Raw genomic sequence first — 25,141 nt, 5'->3', positions numbered from 1 at the left:
CAGCATTTCCCTCCTTCTTTCTCCAAAGTTTCCTTCCCTCCTTCCTTGCACATCCCTCCACCCTCACTCTCTCCCCTCCCCCGTGGGAAACCCAGCACAGTGTGACTGTGGTTGTCCTTCCTGGAAGCTGTGGTGGTGACTCTGGCTCCTCCACGCAGGGGCTAGAATAGTGCCAGCCAGCCTATGTGTGTCTGTGTTGTGTGTTGTCTGTATGCCTGAGTGCGTATCTGTGTGTGTATATGTGTATGTGTGTGCGTACACCCTCCACAAACATTCCACCACCACACTGTCCGTCGGTCCGACCGCCGGCCGGCATCGCACGAGAGCCACGCCGTCACCGCGGTTCAGTCCTGACGCCAGCCCTGAATACTCACATTACACAAACACATACACACACACGACCATGCACACTGCATAAACAAAACACTCAACAAAACACACACACACACACACAAAGAAGAAAGCGCAAGAGACTGGCTCGAGCCCACAAAAGCACACTCACTCAAATAAACAATATGCACTTTGCGGAACACACACATTTTTGGACCACAGACCACAGACATTGCATCCTGAAGTAGATCAAAGCGTTCCCCAGCAGTAAACACACACAAGGCTCTTCTCTGCCCTCTCATCCCCGCAGAGCAGTTTTGGTGAAGCATGGCACAATTATGCTGATGTTTTTGAGAAACAAGCTTGTTGCAAGTGTCATTCATCAGCTTTCGGGTGCTTCTCGTGCACCCCGTACACGCTGGCCCACTCTCTGTGATTCACACTGCTTCTTTTCCTGTCCTTTTAAACCCTCGCAGTCCCCGTAACCCTGTCTCCTGCCTCCCTCCCACCCTGTTATTGAACGTCTACACCAAATCAGTCACTCAACCACAGCCCTTCAGATCTTTTCCTTTTGTTTTCCCCTCTCTCAGTCTGTCTCTCCTCTCTCTCCATCCCTCCCTTTTCGCCCTCGTCTTTTCTGTCTCTCCATTGTTGAGGAGACAGTGGCGCAGACAAACAGGGAGAGAAGATATCCGCTGGTGTACCGCAAGATTGGAGAGAAAGAATGGCAGAGAGACAGCAGAGGAGAGGAAGATACATCGACTGATACGAGGGTAAAGTTAATTACAGGGGACCGCCAATTAGAGGGCAAAGTGATGGGCCTGTTTGCCTCGCCGCGGCATCCCAAAAACATCACCATCTCCCACCATGTTTATCCTCTGCAGCCACAAGACCACAGCTCCCATCAGCCGTCACTGGAAACAGCTCAGATACCAAGTGGGTTATAGCTGGGGAACATGCAGGCAGTGTTTGCAGACATAGTTAATATACGGATAAACGCCTAACATGCAGTCTTTTTTCTTTTCTTTTTTTAAACCATTCCTTTCCCATTTGTATTGATAGCAGATGGCATATCTGCAGTTACATGTTTGCGTTTACTGATATAATCGGAGAAAAACACAGAAAACTTGAGCAAAGAGATAAAGGCACTTGGTCTTTATAGAAATTTTGTCAAACATTCAGAAAGCATGATCAAAAGTATAAATGTTTTGGAAAAACAGAAACATCACAGTTCTGGGATCAGTAAAATCTCAACCGCACTCTCTGTTGAGTGTTTTACTGTGATTATGGCTCTGGTGGACACTCTTCTTTGTGTGTATTTGTCAAGCAAAATCAACAATACGACTTTATTCAGAGCTACTCATTCACATTCCCTCTTTGTTCCGTAACATATGATTGTGATCGTCTGAAACTTTACCCATCACCGGATATGGCTTTTTAGAAGCAGAAACAATCATCAAAGGTTGAATACTTCTTTCTCCAAAGGAACCAATATTTGCTACATAGAGCACATGGGAGGTCCATGTCCGCTCAAATAAAGAGCTGACCCTCAAAAAGCACCGATCTCAGTCCCCCATCCTTGGGCCGCCTTGGCTGATCCGCTCAAGCCCCTGCGCTGGACTGTGGGAGACCCCATAGGTGCAAAGGGCCTGAAAGAGACTTGTGGAGGGGCGGAGGATGAGGAAGTGGAAGAGGAGGAGGTTGAAGGAGAGGAAGAGGAAGGGGTTGAGAGAGGTAGAGGTGAGGCCCTGCTGGAGCTGTGAGGAGACGGCTGTGGCGGTCTGGAGGGGGCTAGGACTGGAGACGCTGCGAGGGAGGGCACCCTGTGGACGGTGGCAAGAGCTGTAGGTGCAAGGAGCTGTGGTGCACCCTGCTGGCACCCGGCCAGGGGGGTGAGGCGTAGGGAGGCGGGCGATGGGTAGCTCCCTAGCAGGGCCAGATCCCTTCGCCCACTGGGGAAAGGAGGGGAGGAGGAGGCTGGGGAGTTAGGGGAGATTTGAGGGAAGGATGCCCATGGCCAAGGAGCGAAGGGCAGGGCAGAAGCAGGGGGTGACTGCAGGAGAAGAGGGTCTAGCTCACTCGCGCAGTGAGAGAGGTGGGAGACCAGACGAGCTCCTATAGGGTCTGGGGAGTCCCCCTCAAGTGAGCTGAGGTACCGTACCACCTCTCCAACGCATTCCCTGAAGCCCAGGGTCCTGTAGTCGACTGCCAGAGCCCTCGCATCAAAGTATCCTGAGGTGGAAAAACAGTTCAGTTTAGTCTTTGCTGAATAAATGCAGGGGGAGGCAGTAAAAATCTCTTTTCTAAAGAGGAGGATAATAAATAATTATGAATCACTGCTTTATGTGGAACGGCTGTTTGGGAGAATCCGAATAGGGCAGCAAGCAAGAGTCCAAATTGTCACCTTTTCCTCCCATGGCATGCAGCAGTTTGAGGTGGTCCACTGTCATCTGTAGAATCTCTGCTTTCTCTAACTTTGATGAACCCTGCAGTGAAAATTAGCAACATTCTGATCAGTGGCACGATGACAGAAAGCTGCTTAGTCTTTTAGTTTTATTGTCTAACTATGACAAAAAATATCATCATCTCAAATTCATTCCTTACCTGTTTTTCAAAAGCGCTGGGCACCAGTCTACGGAGCTCTGACAAGCTGTGGTTGATGCGGTCTCTGCGCCTCTTCTCTATGATCTGCATAAGAAAAAAAAAAGCAAACTGAGTTGCAGACTCAACTGAAAAAGAGACAGAACCGACTAACATCCAATGACCTAATCCACTCACCCCTCTTCTCTTCTTTCGAGCCAGAATCTGCGAGGCGCTGCCTGGAGACATGGACCCAGTGACTGGGCTGTACCGCGAAGATAGTGTTGAAGCAAGAGAGCGAGATGAGTAAGAAGGGACACAGAGGGAGAAAGAAAAAAAAATCATTTGATTTTCCTGCATATTGTTATTATTACCCTCCTTAATATGACACAGAGGCAGGATGGCACACCAACTCCCTTCAATCTAATTTGTTTTTTGGGCACAGAAAAGAAGAGCAGTGCCCGGGAGAGGAGGGAAGATGAGATTGTTTTCACTTTAATGCATTTCTGGACATTAGTCTCAGTGAAATGACATGCTGTTCTCCTTTCCGTCTGAGCAAAAGCACTTTTAGAAAAGATGATTATATAGCCTCGAGGCGATGCTTGCGCTCACATGGGGCTCCAGCACGCTGCAATGGGAGCATGAGCTCCTCCGAGTACAGTCATCCAATATGGATTGTGTTTGTTTGTGAACTCTCATCTTACAGGCCTGAAAGAGACTCCGAGCCTCACAGTTCCCTCCAAACTGCCCCGCTAGAGACTTATTTCTATTAGATTTTAACATGAGGGCTGCCAGTTTAGCTGTGTGTTTTTGTTTAGGTAAATCTTTGATGGGGTTGACTTGAAAAAGCAGCGCTGTCTTCTGTTTGCATGTCACATGGCAATTTAATTTATCTAAACCGTCTTTAGCGTTACTGGCTCGCTCAGCGCCTGTGATGTAAGCAGCACTGCTGGGAATGAGTTTTTGTATACTGTTACAAATACACTTTAATGACTGGCGCTTTGAATCAAAATGTCTTTTAATGCTAAGTCAAGGAATTTGACAAATTTATCTAAGAAGCAAAACGCTTTAATGACTTTAAAATAGAGTGTGCAGCGTTCAGAGTAATTTTACTGTTTATCGGGCATTTTCCACAACAATGGAACAAGTTACATGCAGTGGACTGCACTTAATCACCTTGGCACTGCAGGCCGCGTTTGCATTCAAAGGTTAGAAGATTTTTTTTTTCCTCTTCCAGAAGTATTTTAGCGTTTAACCAGCCATTTTAACTGTGTAGTTCACATTTTTTATCGGAGTTTTCCAGTGCAAAAGCAAGATTTCAGTGTTGGGATTATAACTTTATAATAAAAGCATAGAAAAACTCATTTGTTTGTGAAAAAGCAGTTTTTCTATGCCTGAAAATGCAGTCTTGGAAATGCAGCAAAAATGTGTGTCTGACATAGACGAGGAGATCTTTCATAAAGTTGCTAATTAAATAACACACTGTTTGCATGGAATAATAACACTAAACTCATGTGGGAAAATGCACTTTTTTCATATTTAATGTGACGTAAAATATTAAAACTATTTTAGAGTTGTTTATTAAAACCAACTCATGAGCTTTCACTTGTGTTTCTCATGTGAAGAAATTTTCTACATCAACTGCAGACATTTCATTTTAAGACATAATACTATAATCACTCATTGTGGTTCAAATCAATAGATTTTTTATAAATATACATATATACAATTAATATTCCTGAGTGAATGACTTCCTGCTCATGTTTTCATCTCCTGTGTTGACACTTCAGCGTTGACAGGCCTTTTTTGTTTTACATGGATGGTCATGCACGCAGCTTTTTCGACTAACCCCTACACTTACATGTGCAACAACCGCTGTAAAGCTTCTGTTTTACACAGAAAGTGAACACTGTATATCTTACCTATCTATCTAACATAAATCTATAATAAATCTGCTTTTCTGAACAAGAGAAATTTGCTGATTTGAGCCTCAAACTTCGTTGACACGTCAGTTTTTACACTGACATCACTGACGTGGTTGTTAAATTTGCTTAAAGATTTATAATATGCAAATTAAACCGTGTCAAGACTTAAAAAATAAATAAAAATAAAAAACTTTGTACCTGAATGCAGGAATCTTTAAATAATAAGAAGTTCTATTTTGCTGTAATTGCTTTATAAACACAACCTTGTGGGACCTCAAACTTTTCCCACAGTCTTTTAAACTCGTTACTGCGCAGCAGACTGGAAAACATGCTCGGGGCAAATTTGCCTTTAACTTTGTCTGCTAAATACAGCCGCGCGCCATGTAATTTTCTTTTCAAACATGACTGGAGGGAACGTGTTACAATCTCAGGTGTGACTGAAGGAGGCTCACCAGTAGCTATCTTCTTGGCCCACGTCAATGAACTCGTCGGTGTCCGAGTCCGGAGAGCTGTAATCGTGAGGTCTCTTCATTTCGCTGCCCCTTCCTCACTGGCTGGAGCGATGACGACTGATGACAGAAGGACGAGGAGACTGACAGGTCTGGCTGGATGATCTTGTTGGTTCCTGCCTCTGCCTCTTTAGGAAGTCTCCCTCTGGATGAAGCACTCACCCTGCGTGCCCGTCACTCTCTGCTTCTCTTGCACGGTTACTTATAAGAGCTCTGTTGTCCTTAGTTACTTCTTGTCACTCGTGTTTGTTGTTTTCGCTGTCGTCGGTTCTTCATGCGTCTTCTTTTTTTCTCTCCCTCTCTGTGAGTCAGTGGTGCCACTTGATCAACCCCCAAGGGCCCATGACAACTAAGAAAATTCACAAGCTGCTTTAGTCTTGTACTCTATCACTGGCATCCAATCATAGTCTCTCTCTCTCTTTCACTGTTATTTCTCTCTTGGCTCGCTCGCTCTGTCACAGCCACCCAATGACAAAACAGGACTTTGGCAGTTTGGGCAGGGTTGCCAGTTTTGGCTCCCCCGCCTCCTTTCCATGTCCCTCCTCTCTCCCTTTAATCTGCCCTTCTCTGGCTTTTCACCCTCCTTCCCTCTCTCCTGCACCCCCCTCAGCCTCATCTTTCCACCCCTTTGCTCAATCATCCTCTGTCAATTAGCCTCCAATTTCATCCTGCTTTCCTTCCTTCCTTCCTTCTGTCCTGCTTTCTTTCTCATTCTGCTCCTTTAATTATGCTGTTCCATAGAACAATGGCAACAGGAGGGAGAGCGAGGTGAGGAGTGTGGGAATTATGAACTGTGAAAGCACTCCATCATACAGAGGCGATGCACAACATCTGATACTTGCACAGTCTCACGAGTCACTTTTGACTCGAGTTCTTGAGCAATTTTGTGTTGTGAGAGAGAAACGGCACAGAGTGAAAACACGCCTGCAGAGATGAAACGCAGCCAGCGCCGACCTTTGAGCTCCATAAATGATACAAATAGAAAAGTTTTATACTTGTATAGAAAGATTTTATGGGAATAATTAAGCCGTGTCAGCAGTTTAACTAACAGTGTTGGCTGTTTTTTGCTCTTGTTTTAAAAGGTGATATTTAAAGTACCTAAATCATTACAAGAGTATACTACAGGGATTTACAAGCAATGCCAATAATTTATGTTCACCTTTGAAAATAACACTTTTATCAAGCATCAATCTCCAGTGTGACAAATAATGTCAACAAAGTTTTAGAAAACTTTAAAAGAAAGCATATCACTGTGTAGAAGAGATGGACATATTGCTTTGTGGTTGTTTTATGGAGCCAGAACTGACCACACAGCTCAGCTATCAGTTAACACTCATAGTTGACGTTTATGAAAAATTGCTATGAAACGATAAAAATTGGCAATAGTAGGCTACAGAAAGGATCTGGTGGGAAAGGGTTTTGGTAACAAGCTGTAAATTTCAGAGAGTGAGTGAGTGATTTTTTTTTTTTCAATGTGGAAATCCACCATAGACTGTATAAAAAAGATAGACATAACCACTGTGATATCCGCTATCAGTTAGTGTCCCATTAGCTGAGTTTTTTTTAGTATTGCCATCCTGTTACTAGGTGGATCTAACTGTGAAATCAACGGTCAGAGTACCATCTTCCTTTTTTACTCTAATGAAGACAGTAATGTATGCCAAAAACATAATGTTTCCTTCACTGACTTGAAACTAGCAATGGACCCCAAAAATTACCAGGAAACTATTATTGAGTAACTGGAAGTCTTTTTAAAGAGTTGCCCCTGCTGGCCATTAAAGAGACTGCAGAACCCAGAGGCTATGCCCATCATTTATATACAGTATATGTAAACTATACATATAGATGTGTGGGTCTAAAAACATGCCATCTTGCCAAATGATGCTGCTAGCGCTATCTGAGGACTCAGCATTCCACTTTCTCATCTAAATATGATTGGTTCTGGCAACAGTCGAACAGCATAAACAGGCTTTAAAACAGTTATCCAGAAATATTGGGATATGTAACCATTTATATATTTAAATATCCAACTAATTATACATCTATCTTTCATATGCATTCTATGTCAAGATGTAGATTTGTCACTATCTTTTTGAAATTACAGCTTCAAGTATTTCAAGATAAGAAGTGAGGCACAGATAAACCCAGCTTATTCAAATCGTTTTTATTCAGCCTGTGTGTGCAGAGATGAGGGCAGGTACTGAAGGGTCAAGGAGAGAAGTCACCCCACTGAGTGTCTGAACATCTGGGCTCTTCACTGGACAAGATAGCACTCTCTATACACTCACACACACAGAGCTCACTCGCGGCACTTGTTTCCTCTGCCACCGTGGGAAGATTGCTGGTGCAGATTGCCATGGAAACATGAGACCCAGGCGCCGGTTGTTAGGAGCGATGCCTAAGTGACCCAGCAGTGTGCGCATATGTGTATGTGAAAGACTGAGAGAGGCCAAGTGGCATGCCCTCTTGCACACAATGCCCAGCTGAGGGTGTCTCTTCCTGCCTGGCAGACTGGAAGGGTGTGTTAGTTTAAACATAGGCTGCGACAATGAATGAGTGCGAGGTCTTTGTGTATACTAGTTGGGCAAGTGAAGTCGTTTTTAAAACTTTAATTTGGTCGTCTTTTAAATGGATTTCCAGTAGTCTTTATGTTCTTTTCAGCTTCATCTTGCTCAGCGTGACGACAATCGAGCCTTTCCTACAATCATTTTTGTCATGTCGCATTGTGTAAAGTAGTGGAATAACTTAAAACATGTGCAAGTGAGTGTGTTTGCAATAGCCAAGTGTGAGTAATCAGTGTGACCATCACCAGGGGGCTCGCAGTGTGGTGGATATGAGTCAGGACTAACAGAGTGGAGAAATCCCTTTTCTCTCCCAGCAAACAACCCCCACTACCCAGTTCACATATCCTTTCATTACTAATCATTCTCTAATTCAGATCTGGATTTCATTTCAGCATCAGAAAACTGGGGGGAAAGAAAGATGAAAAGACATCTATGAAGTCAGCCTTCAGTGTTCCGTATTGCTATTTTTATCACCCACTCTTTACTTCTCTTCAAAGGTTTACTTTCCCATTTGTATCGCACGTCTCTTTAAAAACAAGAGAGAGAGATCGCTCTGGTTTGCCGGCCACACCGCCCAGCTGTTCCGAGATGAGGCAAGTTACAAGAAAAGAAAAAAAGGGAAAAGAAATGGAAAGTAATTAAGGAGATAAATGATTAAATAGATATATTAATTATGAAAATGGTTTCATGGTGGGGGCGTAAAGCCAACATAAGAGGGAGACGAGAGCTGGCACTGGGTGGTTGGATGGAATTCTGGGAGATTTCTGGCGATCTTGGTTGGCCACTTCAAGTACTCTCCCTCCCATCCCACCAAACCACAACAAGGCAAAGTCCCTTACTGAAATTAACAAGCTCATACTTTTACAATTTGCATACACACGCACACATGCGCAACTCAAATATGAACATGAGGACACGCACGCACACACGCGCGGGAGGCCACGCACTGATTCATACAAGCTAGCGCACACATGAAACTCCCTGACACGAATGTGGACAGCACATACCCACAATTTATAAGGCACAAACAGCTGCAATTATTCTTTCTGATGCATGACTGCTGCTATTGTTTGAAACTCTGTGAGATGGAACAAGCTCAGTGGGGTATTGTGTTTGTGACTTTTTTTCTCCGCATTTTTCAGTGAAACTAAATAACTGATCACTGATACGTCTCACTGCATGGTTTGCTTTCATTAACAGTACACCAACAAATTTTTTTTGTCAAAATGTAATGTACATGCACCAGTTTAAAAACAAAAAAAGGGACCTAAACCTGCTGAAAAAAGAGACATGAAAGTAAAATCCTATGTATCATAAATCTGAAGGAGGGTCTTTTTAACGCATTTTTTAAATTTCTAATAAAAGTGAATATTTGGAAATGATGCAGATTTTCTAGAAAATTTGATTAACTGTATGGAAATCAAAAAGAGTGCTGTGTTATTATGTTAAAATATTAATAATAAAATGTAAATCTTGCAAATAGAACAAGCTAAAAAAAACGACACCTTCACATTCACAATATAATAATAATATAACATCTTATTCACAGAAAGTAGAAAATAAACAACAAGAAAACAAATATGTTTCCAAATATGTTATTTAAATTGAAGGTGGTCCTTAAAATGCTAATATACCATCAAACCATCAAGCAAGTTAAATATTTATTCACTGTCTTGAAGCCCCGTAGTGAGTCTGTGAAAGGCCAAATGTGGTCAAAGGGGCCCTGCATGGTGCCCTGCTGCATGCAAGCGCTATTGACACATGCCCTCAAAATCAGTTGATTCCGTATTGGTATGAGGCCTTTATAATAGTCCGACTGTGGCTGGCTGCTCTGTCGCAGGGATCAGGAATGGATTGGCATGGGAACTGGCATCAGACTGGCTTGGCACTCTCTGGGCCGGACCCATGAGGGATTTATCTGCCTTTCAGACACATAAGGAATGCTGGGACCTGATGCACTTGCTGTCTGGCTGTCTTCACAATTCACTCCAAATAACCTGAATATATGAGGCATTCCTGGGAACGCCAGGTTTGTGCCCACAGGGTGTCTCCAAAGAAACCCATTGTGTTTTTATGATCTGATTGAGCTAAGATGAGCTGTGAATAAACTACCAAAGGAACGCAGCAAGACGCAGCCAGAGCGAATGACTGAAATAGTAGCTGCCGTGATTTAAGGTGTCAGTAGGGCAAAATGGCTGCGGCTACGGGTCGTGCCGTCTATCGGAGAGCGAGAGACACAGAGAGAGAACAGGGAGAGGGCGAGAGAGTCCTCCCTCCTCATCTGGCTCCCCCTTTGCAAAGATAAATAAAGAGGCTAAAAGCCGAAGAGAAGAAGCAGAAAGGAGCTTTTGTGGCTTCCGAGTGGGGTCCCTTTCATGACGGTTCCCACAGCACTGGGCCTGTGATGACATTCACCATGTTTCACACACACAGGCACACACACACGCTGATGGGCCCTGTGACTGCGGTGACTTTCGCTGGTGCCGGGCCCCAGACGGGACGGCGAGGGCCCCGAGAGCCACAGGCAGCCATTGTGCTGTCGCCGCGGAAACCAGCCTCTTTATGTCAGACATGTTTTTCTGTTTGTTTTCTTTTTTATGTCTTTAATGTGGGCAAGGGGAATGTTTCCCCTCTCATCTACCACCCTCCACCCCCCCCCCCCCATCCCTCCACACTGCACTGTGTTGCACCACCCCCTACCCCCACCAACCATACCCATCTTCCTTCCCCTCCCACCAATTCATCCACATTTGTTTCTCCTCTTCGCCTCCTCTTCTCCCTTATGTTGTCCCCACCCCACCCACTCTGTTTCCCCCTGGAGATCGTCATTTGTAAAGCTCTTTGCTTAGACAGCCCATATCTTTGTCGTGGTGTTGCGGCCTCCCTCTCACTCAACTCCTTTTTATCTGTGCTTCGTGAGGGTTTGGCACAAGCTGGCACTTTTTCTTCCTCCTGCACTGAAAAAAAAGAAGAAGAAGAAGAAAAAAAAATGTGCACAACTCTAAAACAAGAAAACCTATCCCCAAAACAATCTCGCCTTTCCCACGCTAAGCCAATTTTCTTCATAAGATTAAACAAGCTCACCAATAACGACGTGAAAGAAAATTGAAGGCGGGGGGTTGGGGGGGTTGAGAGAATCTGGCTATGATTACAGTCTGACAGAGGATGCCCCAAAGTCATCCAGTGAGGAAAAACAAACCTGAAAAAGCTCGACTGTTACTATTTTTAAGCACGTGAAGAATGCTGCTCGGTGCCATGACTCAAAGGCACGTTGGCCCTCGTCCGTAATCAGTTCACTCTGACTGCTCTCCTCTGCCACATCACACACAGGACACAATCTTTAACGAGCCACAGAGAAAGGAGGAGAAGAGAGAAAAAAAGGAGTGTGGGGGGGGGAGTGAAAAATGAAAGAGTTCGAGGCTAATCCGCAGTGCCCCTCAGCCATGCATGTGACTGTGCCTGATTTTGATGAGTGTATGTGTGGAGAGGGGGGTGTTTAGGACTCAGCTAATATTAGCCACTGTAAAACAAGTTTGACTAAATCTGCGTAGGTTCTCAGTCATGTCCAGGTCACGGTAATCTAAGGAGCTTAGAAAGAACAGCAACTGGACTTCTTTAAGTTTCTTGGAGATGTTTCAAACTTTTATCCAAGAAGCTTCTTCAGTTCAGTTCAGTTTTACTGACTTTTGACTTGGAAGCTGCCCATCGTTTAGATTTATGGAGGAGATTGATTGAATTTACATATATGTATATTAATCCAAGCTGTGCTTTGCACTCAGAGATGAAAATAAAACTGGATTCTCAGACAAAGCCAGGCCACACTTTTCCCCGTCCCTGTTAGACACCCCTGTGCTGCTGCTCTTTGACAGCCTCTCACTTTCCCAAATCCCTCGTTTAACTTTACACCTCAGATTACAGCCTTATCTGGGGGGCGACCTGCCGACACCTTGTTCCGATGGCAGCTCAGGAGAGCGAGCGTAAACCCCTGAAAACCCAGCATAAGAACTCACCGCCACCACACTGCTGGGTCATTTTTAGATGGGGATTATGGTGAGTGTGCGCGAAAGGAAGAGAAGACGCTGATGGAGGAAGGATGTGGGCAATAACAGCCATCATTCTCATCACCTTGAGGGAGTTGGTTTTATTGGTGTCAGTACAGTAGTGTTTTGTTTTTTGTTTTTTGAGAAAACTGAAATACAGGATACACTGAAGTGGGTTTGATTGAGCACTTTTTTTTCCAGATGCCAAATCATCATTCCATAAAACTAATAAATTAGACAAAAATAATCTCACTTTAAAAAATAAACACAAGTAAAACTGTTGTGACCGCCTGACCTTTCTGGCAGCTCAAGCACCACTTATAGACATGTTTCAAATTCATCTATTACAAACGGGCATTTTTTAAACACATTTTTCTCCTTTGTACAAATTTTTCACGTGTCTCTTAAAAATAGAATCACAGTGTGTGTGTGTGTGTGTGTGTGTGTGTGTGTGTGTGTGTGTGTGTATATATATATATATATATATATAGATATATATATTAGGGGTGCAACGATACACAAAATTCACGGTTCTATATTTTTTCGATACAAAAAATGTTCATGCCTTTTTAATTTGCCATTTATTAAAATTATAAATATATATTTTAACTCAAAAGTACAGTTTTTAAATTTAACGTTGCTGAAACAACAAAGTAATAAAAAAAATAAATCTATCTGATTGAGAAATCACTCATCTTTGGAAAAGAGAGTTTATTACAGAGAAATGTCTCTTTCCAAAATAAAAGCTATACTATCCGCTTCTTCTGGGCTATATTCTCAGCAGCATATTAAACATATCAGGTCCCCATAAGGAGAATCATGTGCTAACGGCTGTCTAAATGACTCGGGTAAAGTTTGTAGCATGCATGCTTGTTGTTTTTGTCTGCTTCCACTTGTCTTTGCACTAGGATGATGTTGGCGTAAATGTGCAGTCATATTCATTTTGTTCCCACTAGTGCTGTCAGCGTTAATCTCGGTGAAATGACGTTAACGCCACAACACGGCAAATCTCCGTTAACGAGCTACCGCGGATCGCCCCGTGCGTGGGGCTGGACGGCCAACACGTTAATGAGCAAACTGCGCTAATGCAGTAGTTCCCACCCATGTAATTGAGCATTGCGTGGCACATCCACACTGTTTTACTTTTGTCCATGACGCGCTTACCATCAGGGTCATGCTTCACATGAAGACCAAAATAGTTCCAAACGCCAGATCATCTGAATGAGGGTGGGGGAGGTTCAATTTGCCATGTTGCAACGAGCTTAGCTTCTGTCTTGCTAGCTTGTGCTGCGCTCAGTGGATCTGCGTTCGACTACTCCGCCTAGGCTGCACTGTCGAGCGCAGATCCACTGAGCGCTCAACACAGACAGCATCGTCAGAAGGAAAGTTGATAAAATAAATTAAAAATTTTGTATTGTTCGATACATATGCGTACCGAACCGAAAGCACTGTATCGAACGGTTCAATATCGATACAAGTATCATTGCACCCCTAAAAAAAAAAAAAATACTTGTACAGTAGACTCACTCTACACACTCCACGTGTATCTTGGGCACAAACAAACACTGTCTATCTCAGACATGAAAACTTGCTTGAGGTCATTGCTTGAGAGCGCCTTGCTAGCTGTATATGGTGCAGAAGGCTTTGATCTCTGGACTTGGCTGTGGCAAAGACAGCCAGCGCTGCGGCCCTGCGATACCGGAAGCTTGTGGTCTGGGCTGGCTCCATTTACTACTCTGTTCTGGTGCTAAATATACAATAATAAAAAGGCTAGCAGATTTATTTCAGACTTATACATTTCCTCTCCAGCGAGGGAAGAAAGGACAAAGCAAAGAGACAGACGTCTCCAGATTACCAAAGAACATTAAGTGATAATTACAGAGAGAGATAGAAAGAAAGGGACGAGGTTTCCCCCTCTCGCTTTTCTCTTCCTCCTTTACTGCCACCACAGACTAAGAGGGGCGCCCACTCTATTAGACTTCGAATGATTGGCTATGATTGCATTATCTGATCTCATAAGGGATGAAACACACACCACATGCCTGCATTTCATTGCTCAGTGATCACTCAGAAGTCAAACATGTTTTTTTTTCTTTATACATGAAGCCATAAAAGAACATGGGATTCAAATTCAAACATTTTCCTAATCTTTTTCAAGTTAGTTTCCTGAAACACACAAGCACGCGTGCACACACACATTCATACTCCGCTATGCACTCGACTTCACCACGAGTCCACCGCACTCCTCTCAAAGCTCTTTGATCCCCGGTCGAGGGTCCTCTCCGTGGTGCCTCAGTCTGAATTCCAGAGATTCTGGGATAATTCAAACGTTTCACGGCACATACTTGGTCCCCCCAGGAGACAGCGGCAGAGATGGAAAATGCCACCACGGTCCCTGTCTCTTTCTCCCTCCATTGTCCCTACTCTTTAATCAGGCCCTCTCTGTGGCTCACGCTGCCACCATGGTGTGTTGTCTCAGCCTGGGAAAATGCCGGCCTAAGTGGCTGTTATGTGCTGAGGCGCAGACCACAGGGACCCAGAGGGGTGCTGCTGGAGCCCTCTGTGCCAGCCGTGGGTCTCAGAGTGGCTAACACACACAATGAGTGAGGTCCCAAGTCTGGATGTAACCTTACATAACAGCCATCACTTCATCTATTTACTTTTTGTCTGGGTTTTCAATCAGTAAATCATCATACGACGTTGTAATCACAGGGACAGGCAAGAAACCCAATCATGAATCATGAATGTTATTTGTTCCTAAGAAGTTGCTGGGTGTAAACCGGCGCTAAACTGCCACACAGATAGGGCAGTATTGTAGAAAGTCCAGTGTGATTGCTTGGCTACGATCTGCAGAGAGGGAGTTTCCTGCCCTGAAGTCAACAAATGACAAAAACAAAGGCCTTGTGTTTCCCTGAGTCACAACCAGAAGAAGGTCAATAAGCAGAGCAACATCAGTGTTCGGCCCATTTTAGCTTTGTTTTGGGATGGACTCGTGTTAGGGCTGTGCCTGTCGGGTCAACTGACAGCTGGACTTGCCTGCAGCCGGACACAACGCTCCATCAGGTCAAGTTTACAAGAGCTGAGTGAAAGCCTTCTGCTTTATACTGGTTTATATTTAGTGCTTATAAGCATGAATAGAGTTTTTATGAGGTGCTATAAATTTCATTTTCAAAAAAAAAGAAAAGGGGTGAGTGCTTAGGCTCATGTACGCCTACCCTGTGGTTTCCACAGGCCACCACGAAGCCTTTGTATTCACTCTGTTTGCCATGGGAAAATATCTGAAACAAATAAGTTGCCCAGTCGGCACCCATCAGTGTAAAAAACACTTCTAAGAGCTGTGGATTGTGCTGAGAGGGTGTGGTGCAGCGCTAAAGGAACTACTTGTTTACTCTTGCTATGTCTGAAAATAAAATAAAAAAAAAGGATCTATTTTCTCTCCGAAATGGGAGGCAAATAAACAAGTATTCTTGAGCAGACAATGTGGGAAGGCGCGAGCCGCCTGTGGTTGTACAGCGGCATGCTGGACTTGGTAAGAGATGGAGGGTGACACTTGGAGGTTCTTCCTCCAAAACATCATTACCATCATCATCATCATCATCACAAAAAACGGTTTTGCTCTTTATGGATAGTTTCCTGCTTTGTAACAGCTGTGTGCTGGATGAATTTGTTAAACGGCTCTCCAATGGATTATGTTAAAACTTAAAGTCAGGGGTGTGGCCACTTTGACTGGCAGGCAGCTGTAGCCAAAAGCTGACTTCTAACTCAAATCACTTAGCTGGACCTTACTTGCACCCATCTGTGAGTGCAGTTTTCTAGCCAAACCTGATGGTGAGCTGATCATTTAGCTATTTTAGCCAGCTGTGGCCAAAATATACTGAAACTTCAAAATGCCGAATCCAGACACTAACGGTGTGCTCATGATGGTCACATCCATCTTTGATATACAGTCTCTCCTGGAGACATCTAGAATTGAATTGTAAGCATTAATCAGCTGGTTTGGTTTTTAATGAATACTGCCATATAGTAAGGAAAAAAAAGTTCAGTGCAGACAGTGTTACGAAAACGTTTTAGATTATTTCTGTATTTGTCCAGAAGCTTAACAAATCCGTTTTCTAATAGTTAAAAGCATGGCATCATCATTTACTATAAAGTAAAATATGCATCCTGAATTAAGAGCACATGGAAGACAGAAATCCATTTTCTTGGGGTCAAGCTTGCCATAGTTGGTGATCTCACTACTTAACATATTCCTGGTATTTTTGCAAGTCATGTTGTTTTATTCCTTTACACAAAGAAGTCAGAGGCACATGTACAGAACAAGATGTAAATCTGTCAATCTGACCATAACTTCCTCCAGGTAAAAATAGTACAGCAGACGCAGAACTGGCCACTGATTGGACAGATAAACAAAAACGTCACTGTTTTTTTTTTCTTTGGCCGAAAGCGGAAGTTGTTGGCTAACGTGGATATGGGACAAAAGAGCCTCGCTTCTAGCGGTGCTACTGTAAAAGAGTTGTTACGGTCAGCGTAATTAAACAAGTGAGTCGGTATTTCACGCCTTTTTATTTCAGTTTTTTCACAGGTTTTGTAAAAAGCAGCTGGTCTCGTCAGTCGGCTATTTTAGGAAAAGTACTGCCAACTAGCTACCCAGCGTTAGCAACACACACTAGCTAGCAAGCAAGCAGAGAAAAGTGATTCCACTTTTGTTAGTTCAGGTGTGTCTGAGTTAATGTTTGCGTGTTTAAACTCCGTTATCCTTGTTGTGTTTTTAAAGTGTCAAGCGTCAGTGGTTACAGTTTGTCAGACCCAGTGTGTGTTAGCTGAGTTAACTGTTCACCGTTAGGACTAAAGTCTATAATCATTAACGTTTGTTTACCTGGAGATTTTAAACGATGTATAAGTCAAGCTTGTAATACAACTCTGTCGGAGTTGACTATTAAGTGGTAATACGATTGTAAATAACACACCTCCAACAGTTAATGATCACAAGTGCTTGTTTACCTCCGTTTACCCGTCTGTTCCCTCATCCTGGCAGAGCCGCCAGGAGTTCAGCCATGGAAGTGCCTTGCTATCTGTCCAAACTACTGTTCGAGCTCAATGAGCAACGGAAGCGTGACTTCTTCTGTGACTGCAGCATCCTTGTTGAAGGCCGTGTCTTCAAGGCGCATCGGAATGTCTTGTTTGCAGGAAGCGGTTATTTTCGAGCTCTTCTCGTTCACTATCTACAGGTAAGGACATAAGCACGGATTCCATTGTTTTCTCTGAGTGTTTAAGGAGAGCTGACTAAACTAAGGTGGCTTCTTGGACGTAAATTCAACAATTTGGTCAAGAATAATGTATTCATTATTGGACTGGCATATATTACAGTCAGTTTCATCTTTAGTTTCAAGGTCTAGTGTGTTGTGTTATTGTGACAGCTGTTTCCCAGAGTGTTCTTTCACATACCGCTTGTCGAAAGGGGGAAAAGGCTTTCCAAACCTGCAGTGGATATAAATGACTTACACCTTTCCCTAAACTTTTTCCTAAACTTGCATAATTCAACTGAAAAGCAAAAAAAAAAATCTTGGAGGAAAATATAAATAATAATGATTAAAAAAATGTACAAAAAGCTTTTTGCATAAGTGGGCACACCCCTACACTAATAATTAGGCAAAGCACTTTTTAAAGAACGCAGTCAGGCTCCTTGGGTAGGAGACTATTAGCATGGCACATCTTGACTTCGCAATATTTGCCCACCTTTCTTTTTAAAAGTACTCAAATATGTCAGATTGCTAGGGTATCTCTTGTGAACAGCCCTCTTCAGATCACACCACAGATTTTTCCATTGGATTTATGTCTGGCTGGGCCATTACAGACTTTAATTTTCTTCAGGTGAGGTCATTCTTTTGTTCATTTGAATTGGCTTGGGATCATTGTCATGTTGAAAGGTGAAATTCCCCTTTATCTTCAGCTTTCTAGTAGATGCCTGAAGATTTGGGGCCCTCCATCTTGACTAAAGCCCCAGTTCCAGCTGCAACCCCAAAGCATGTTACTGCCACCACCATGCCACCAGGAAACTCCTACTAGGACAGTTTAACTTTACTTGGGCTTAATCAGTTCAATTCAGTTTTATTTATACAGTGCCAAATCACAACAACAGTCACCTCAAGGCGCTTTATATTGTGAGGTAGACCCTACAATAACAACACAGAGAAAACCCCAACAATCTTATGATCCCCTATGAGCAGGAAGAAACCTCCAGCAGTGGAGAGGAGTCTCTTTTATTGATAGTAGGTGTGTAGAAGACTAAATGCTGTGATTAAATCAAAATTTGCTTCACCAAAGTAGTGATTTAAGGGTGTGCTCACTTATACAACCAGCTTATTATGTGTTTTTAACTTTTAATATTTTTCAGATTTGTTTTTTCAATTAAATTGTACAGGTTTAGGTAACATTAAAGGTGGGAACATTTTAAAATGATGTATTGTAGTAATTCTTTTTAACATCATAGAAAACCTGGCATTTCAACAGGGGTGTCTACACTTTTTATATCCATTCTACCTGGCCCTGTGTTTAAAAAAAACAAAAGTAATTGCCCCCACTTGTTAAATTAAGCTCACACCCAGGCCTGATTACTGCCAGACCTGTTCAGTTGAAAAATTACTTAAAGAGAAGATGTCTGACAAAATGAAGTAGGCTAAAAGTTCTCAAAAAGCAACACATCATCTAGAGAAACTCAAGAACAGATGCCATTTCTAAGACTTTGGGACTCGCAACGAACCACAGTGAGTGCCATTATCCATCCATGGGAGCGTTCCAAGGAAAAAAACGATTGCTGACCGAAAATAACACAGTTTTGTCTCACATTTTCCAAAAAAACATCGTGATGACTTTTAAGAAAATAGTTTGTGGACGGGATAAAAACATAAACTTTTTTGGAATGTTTGAATTGTGTTAAATCTAGCATAAAACTAAAACACAATATTTCATGAAAAGATCATCATACCAATAGTCATAGATGTTGGTGTTTTGATGGTCTAGGGCTTTGCTACTTTGCTGCTTGAATGTTTGGATGACTTGCTGCAGTTTATGGAACAGTCAGCTGGCACCTGCTCCCTATCAGAAAATCATGAAGCAATCAATTCATGGCCTAAAGCTCAAGCACTTTTGAGTTATGCCACAGGACAATGATCAAAAACAAACCTGACTGGCTCACAAATAAATAAATAAAATAAATGAACAACTTAAGGTTTTGGAGTGGCCTAGCCAAAGTCTGGATCCAATTGAGGCACTAGGGCATGACCTTCACCAGGTGGTTCAGGTTTGAAAACCTTCCAATGTGGCTGAATTAAAACAATTCTGGGGGCTAAAATTCCCGCAGAAAAGTTTGGAAGACTTTTGTTTCCTTTTTATATAAATTAAATCATAATTTAAAAAAAAACTCAATTTTGCATTTACTCTCTTTTTATCTAATTGAGATTTGAAATTGGGAAGGGGGCAAATACTTTTTCCACAGCACTGTGTTTTGTCAAAGTCACAACTAAAATCTGCAGACAAGCAGTATTTTTTTATATTGTTCTTTTCTCAAACAAGAGGCAGAGAGTGCTTCACAGAAAACAAACATAAGCAATGTAAAAATTCCAAAATGAAGGGAGGTCATATTTAAACAACAGAAATAATGCATTAAGTGCTACAAATAGAAAAATCTGTGTTAAAAGTAGGGCTGAACGATTATGGAAAATAATCTAATTGCGATTTTTTGCCCCAATATTGCGATTGCGATGCGATATGCGATTATTTTTTAAGGTCTTTGTCTTCTGTATTATTAAACAAAGACAAGCAATACATCATATAGTATGGCCAATACTATATTACATTAATTTTAAACTGTTCTTTCCTGGAAGACAGACCTCTGTTATGATGACATGAGGTGATGCATGAATTGATGACTGACATTTTTATTTAACTTCTTCAATCACAACAGTATATTTGAACATACACAATAGTTTATTTTTAGCTTACAAACATCTGAGCATAAAGTGCTGACAAGGAACCCTGGTGTAAACATTAAAATGAAAGTCAGTACAATGTGCAGATTGCAGAAATATACATAAACAAAATCAGTGGCTTTACCACACTCAGTTTTTCGACATCTGTGAACTACTAGACAGTCATTCAATTAAAAAATAATATTAAATAAATAAAACTAATAAATAAAAAATACACACATCTTACTGATCTCTGCAGTCAGTAACATTACACATAAAGTGCAAACATAATAGCAATTGTATAAACACACACACAAACACGCCTTTAAAGTTTAAAGGCGTGAAATTGGACGGTCTAGTTCTGATTAGCGTCACCGCTGTCTCGGTGGAGTTTAATAAACTCGGCCGTCTGCTTCTTGCTATCTAAAATATAACCAGACACTGGTGTAAATTCTCGACTGTCTCATACTTCTGTTTAATAAGTTTTCTGTTTGACGTTTAGTCAGCTGTGTGAAAACCAAGGAGGAACCCACCCGGGGGATTAATAAAGTTTTATTTTATCTAATCTAATAACTTTAATCTCAGCCAAACCGATTTACTCACGAACAAACAAAACACTGAAAAAAGCCCAACAATAACATTTTTAGGTTGTCTAAGTGACTTATATATTACGTTTAACCCGAGCAGCGAAACTCCGCGGTGATCTGAAAATGATGTGCCGGGAGTTGTGCCGTTCTCGGCCGCATCAGTAACCCTCGAGCTCCCGGCTAGCTGTCGAGCTGGTGGGTAGCAGACGCCTCTGAAAACGTCGAAGCACTTTTGCAAATATGGGATATCTTGATAAACCGAGCAGATATTTGATGTTTACACAACTACTTTCTTGCCTGAAAATATGTTAAAAGTTTATTTTGTGACCCAGAAAGATTAGTATGAGTAATTTTAAAACTCAGTAGCGGCCGCCATTGCTGGAAACTGGAGTTTGGCTGGGCCGCGCTATGAATTCTGGGATATGGTAGTAATTTGGACAGCCTTCGGCGCGTCGCTGTGACGTAATCGGTCTACAAATGCGGCCTCAGGAGGATGCAGCCCATGAATTTGGACATGTCCAGAGTATAATCGCAGCCTTTGCGGTTAGAAAATTGCACTTGATCATGTCGCGATATTATCGCAAATGCGATATATCGTTCAGCCCTAGTTAAAAGCAGTACAAAAATTAAGACAAATTATGCATTTTACAAAAGAAGAACTGATATAAATATATTACTAATATCCGCACGTAAACAGATTTTTAAGAGTCCACAGAAATGACAACTCACCCAGCATACAGGCAGAGTTACACAGGTCAGGTCACAGCCTCAAGTACTCTGTCACAGTGTGTCCTTCGGTGGATGTGGGGGGAAAACCTCCCAAAAAACATTAATTTTAAATTGTTTTGACTAAAGGGAATGACATGAAGAAGGTCGGCCACAAGGGAGCCTGACTGTGAATGCTGTATAGGTAAGGATGAGAATTTTAACTGGATACTTAACATTACTGAGGGCCGGTGAAGAGACATTGGTTGGGTAATATGGGAGTAGCTCTATGACCTAGAAAGTAGCGTAACAGCATTTTTGAAGTCAGGAAAATGGAGATCTTGAAAACCTTCAGCTGTTTTGTAAAAACTATGATTTGAAATATACCGGTATTTCTCTGGAGCCCTGTTCCACTTTCTAAATATCTTCTGTTCCAGCATTTGTTTTCCGATACATTTGGCTCAACATTGTCTATCTTTTGAAAACATCTCTTTTCAGGACAGCGGACAGCGCTACAGCACAGCGTCGTTGGACATTGTGACAGCTGACGCCTTCTCTGTTATTCTGGACTTCCTCTACTCTGGACGCCTGGCTCTGAACAGGAGCAATGTCATCGAGGTGATGTCAGCAGCCAGCTACCTGCAGATGACGGATCTGGTGAACTTCTGCAAAGAGTACATCCGGTCGTCTTTGGAAATCTGCAGCAAGGAGAAGGAGAGAAACACGGAGAAAGAGAATCAGACAGAGGATGGAGGAATGGGTCCTGCAGACAGTGGCACTCCTTCTGCAACAATTTCCAGTGGTGCTGGGGTTGCGGAGCCTCATTCACAGGTCTCAGAGGCAGATAGGGGGTCAGGTTTAGGTCAGGAGTCTGTTACATCAGGTAGAACACCTTTGTCCATTGTTGTCACCACCACTCCAGGCGCTACCAGGGATATGGACACCTCCTATCCCTCTCGGGAAGAGTTTGCACCTGGGAGTGAAGGGCAGAAGGGACATATGGATCAGACTAATCTTTCATCATCCTCATCTTCTGCTCTGACTCCAGAGTTGGTGAACCCTAAGATAGAATATGACCCTGATGAAGAGCTTATGGAGTCACCAGACACCAAAGTCATCACATCCTATCCTGGGCCTCCTCTGCACAATACTCATCATAGCAGGCTGCTTCCCCCAAGTCCCTCTCCATCTAACGAACGCTCCCCCTTGGGATACAGCTCATCCTTTAATGCTAGGCAGCTGATGGAGGCGCTGGCCAGAGGTGAAGGTCCCAACTCTTTGGGGGACAGAGTAGGGCAGCGCTTCACCCAAGGGCTGGGTAGCAGCACTGGAGGAAGCAGACTGGACGAAGGTCTGGGATTTGTAGGATCATCAATTATGGAGATCCAGTCTGATTGGCTTGGAGAGGACACAGGTAATTAGCAGAATAAATACAAGGACATTTAATCGATTAAAAAGCTATATAGCAATGTTAGTAAATTGTCAACCGGAATAGATAGGGGTAGGTTTGAATTGTTGCTGTGTTTTTCCTCCTTCAGGTGATGGCTTAGTAGTGCCAGTAAAACTCCACAAGTGCCCCTTCTGCCCATACACTGCCAAGCAGAAGGGGATCATGAAGAGGCACATCCGTTGCCACACAGGAGAGAGGCCATTCCCCTGCCCCATGTGTGGCAAGAGGTTCACACGACAGGAGCACCTACGCAGCCACGCCCTTAGTGTAAGAATTTCATGCACTGCAAGCAGGTCGACTTCATTCTGAGTTAACCTTATGCAACTTTAGTTCATAAATTTTCTAATAACCCAAACTATTAGCATGAACAGGTTAGATTTTCTTTTATTAAGTGTATCTGTATACAACATTTATATTATCTGAGAAGAGACACATCTCAGTTTTTGTTGCATTCCTGTGGCCTCTTGCACTGAACAATTACAGCAACATGTGTCAGTAATTACTACAGGAGTCTCAATGACAGAGACCTGATACAATACTAGAATACAGCTTCTGTATGCTAAGACTTCATTAAAGTATCTGTGTCATGCTGCTTCCAACTTACAATGCACCGTATTATGGATGGAAATATTTTACATTGTGCTCCATAGTACTCATTTTAAAGCTTTTCTACTTTAAAACATCATTCCACACTAATACATTGTGCAGTGTAATATTTTAAAGTCACATGAATATTAAAAATAGTCTCCAACTGCAACATTAAAGTGATACTGTAAAAGATTATGTTCATGTATCAGATTCATAATGAGTATTTTTTTTCTTTAGGTACTTTAAGGACATTTGATGCTAAACATTGTTTTAATATTAGGTGCAAGTATGACATTTTGAAGTAAATTTCATTAAGTGACTTAAAGAAATTCAGTGAAAACTGAAATTGCATTCACTGTTCACCGTTGTGTGACGTAAGTTTCATTAGTGCAGTATTTTTTTTTTTAATTTTTTTAAAATTTTTTACCCCTCAGCCATAAAAAGCTGATCTTATCCTGCCGGGCAGGCAGGGGGCTGGAGTGGACACCCAAGTTTGTGAATGTGATAACTTGAGAATGAAGCGTCATAGTGGAGTAGAGTTTCAAATTGGCACCATAAGTGCATCTGTTAGTAGTCTGAGGTTTAGCACTATCCACTGCTGGGATTTAAAAAAAAAAAAAAAAAATATTGTGCTGTTATTCTCATCTACACTGATGGAAAAGTTGGTATTGTCCAAACAGATGAATTCACATCCTCCATGTCTTGATCATCCACAGGTCCACAGACACTACTGGCCAGTGTCATGCAAGAGCTGCAGACGAAACTTCACTGGTTCTAGCGTTTCACCCGGACTCAGACGCTTCGGCATCTGTGATAGCTGCAACTGTGTGACCACCACTCATGATGAAACAGCCCCTGTTCACCCTTCCAGCCAGTCAGAGCCTGTGGAACGAGCAGACGGCAGTACGGATTGGTCCAGCTTTATAGATGAGGTGGACGAGGTGGAGGTCGGCAGAGTGGAAGACTTAGTGGAGAAACAGATGCTTGAAAGACAGCTGGCTGTCTGCAGTGATGTAGTTCACGCGTTGTGAATTCAGTCAGTTATACCCAGGAAGAAAGTCTTTCTCTGAACTTGCTGTCTGAGCTAGTGTGTCATGCCAAAATGTAGTCCTGGACACGTTGGGGTTGTAGTTTGGCTGTATGTTTGTCAGATTTCATCACATTTGTGCAGGATGGCGTCACAGATCTTTAGTCAGAGGCTATGTGTCATGGCTGGTGCGATTCCCATCAGGGTGATCTCTAGTTAGTATTATTTACTGTAAGATGATTTATTTATTAACTAATTTGTATTTTAAATTTAAAGTTTTTCAGATATTTTACTCCAGTGACTTGCTTGACTGGAACTAGGTTCATTGATTGTGTATGCGTGTGTATGTGTTTTTCTTTCTTTTAATTATTACTGTAGTCTTTCCTTTCCTATATTTGCACAACTGATAAAACCAAATGTGTGTGTGTGTGTGTGTGTGTGTGTGTGTGTGTGTGTGTGTGTGTGTGTGTGTGTGTGTGTGTGTGTCTTGTATGTAAGAAGAATGCACCCGTCCAGCTGGATTTCTGAATATACAGAGGACAGACAAAGCGTCTTCTCAAATGTTTTGCTTTGTCCAGAAAATTACACTTTGTGTATAAAAACAGTCTTGTTGATGTAGAGGGGCCACTGGAGTTATCACTGCAATAAATGTGTTCTCAAACTGTGGACATTGTGTCATTGCTTTGTCATTCTTTGTTTTAATCTTTTTCTTTCAATAGTCCCGGAGTCACTTCTTCTTTATTATTGAAGTATAAGTAAACTTTGTACTTGATGTAGTTTTGGATCATATACAAAACTAGCCTGCGGCGCACTCTAGTGGTTATTCAGTACAAATTCGTGCCAGCAACTGTTTTCTCGCATTTCTGCAT

At 42.4% G+C, this 25,141-nt stretch overlaps 2 protein-coding genes across 3 annotated transcripts; one reads left to right on the top strand and one right to left on the bottom strand.

Moving 5' to 3' along the window:
* Nucleotides 1-1,470: 1,470 nt before the first annotated feature.
* heyl (hes related family bHLH transcription factor with YRPW motif like) lies at nucleotides 1,471-17,015 on the bottom strand. 2 transcript variants are annotated; one of them, XM_085445830.1, is made up of 5 exons: nucleotides 16,950-17,015; nucleotides 3,109-3,175; nucleotides 2,935-3,018; nucleotides 2,735-2,816; nucleotides 1,471-2,562 (listed from the first exon to the last, which is right to left on the bottom strand). In XM_085445830.1, the coding sequence occupies exons 1-5, from the start codon at nucleotides 16,973-16,975 to the stop codon at nucleotides 1,880-1,882; spliced, it is 942 nt and encodes a 313-aa protein (XP_085301956.1). In that variant the 5' UTR covers nucleotides 16,976-17,015; the 3' UTR covers nucleotides 1,471-1,879. The 2 variants fall into 2 exon arrangements, with proteins under 2 accessions (XP_085301956.1, XP_085301955.1); XM_085445829.1 differs by lacking the exon at nucleotides 16,950-17,015 and adding an exon at nucleotides 5,288-5,775.
* Nucleotides 17,003-24,938, top strand: zbtb8b (zinc finger and BTB domain containing 8B). Its single transcript, XM_085445828.1, has 4 exons — nucleotides 17,003-17,176; nucleotides 21,706-22,621; nucleotides 22,746-22,924; nucleotides 23,962-24,938. Exons 1-4 carry the CDS (start codon nucleotides 17,003-17,005, stop codon nucleotides 24,274-24,276), a joined length of 1,584 nt encoding a protein of 527 aa, XP_085301954.1. The 3' UTR covers nucleotides 24,277-24,938.
* The last annotated feature ends 203 nt before the right edge of the window (nucleotides 24,939-25,141 follow it).

This window comes from Copadichromis virginalis, linkage group LG22 (assembly GCF_057382275.1).
Source record: "Copadichromis virginalis isolate Kocher_CV1m ecotype Utaka linkage group LG22, C_Virginalis_male_GT1.1, whole genome shotgun sequence".
Taxonomy (NCBI): Eukaryota; Metazoa; Chordata; class Actinopteri; order Cichliformes; family Cichlidae; genus Copadichromis; species Copadichromis virginalis.
This window is presented reverse-complemented; position numbering and strand designations above follow the sequence as displayed.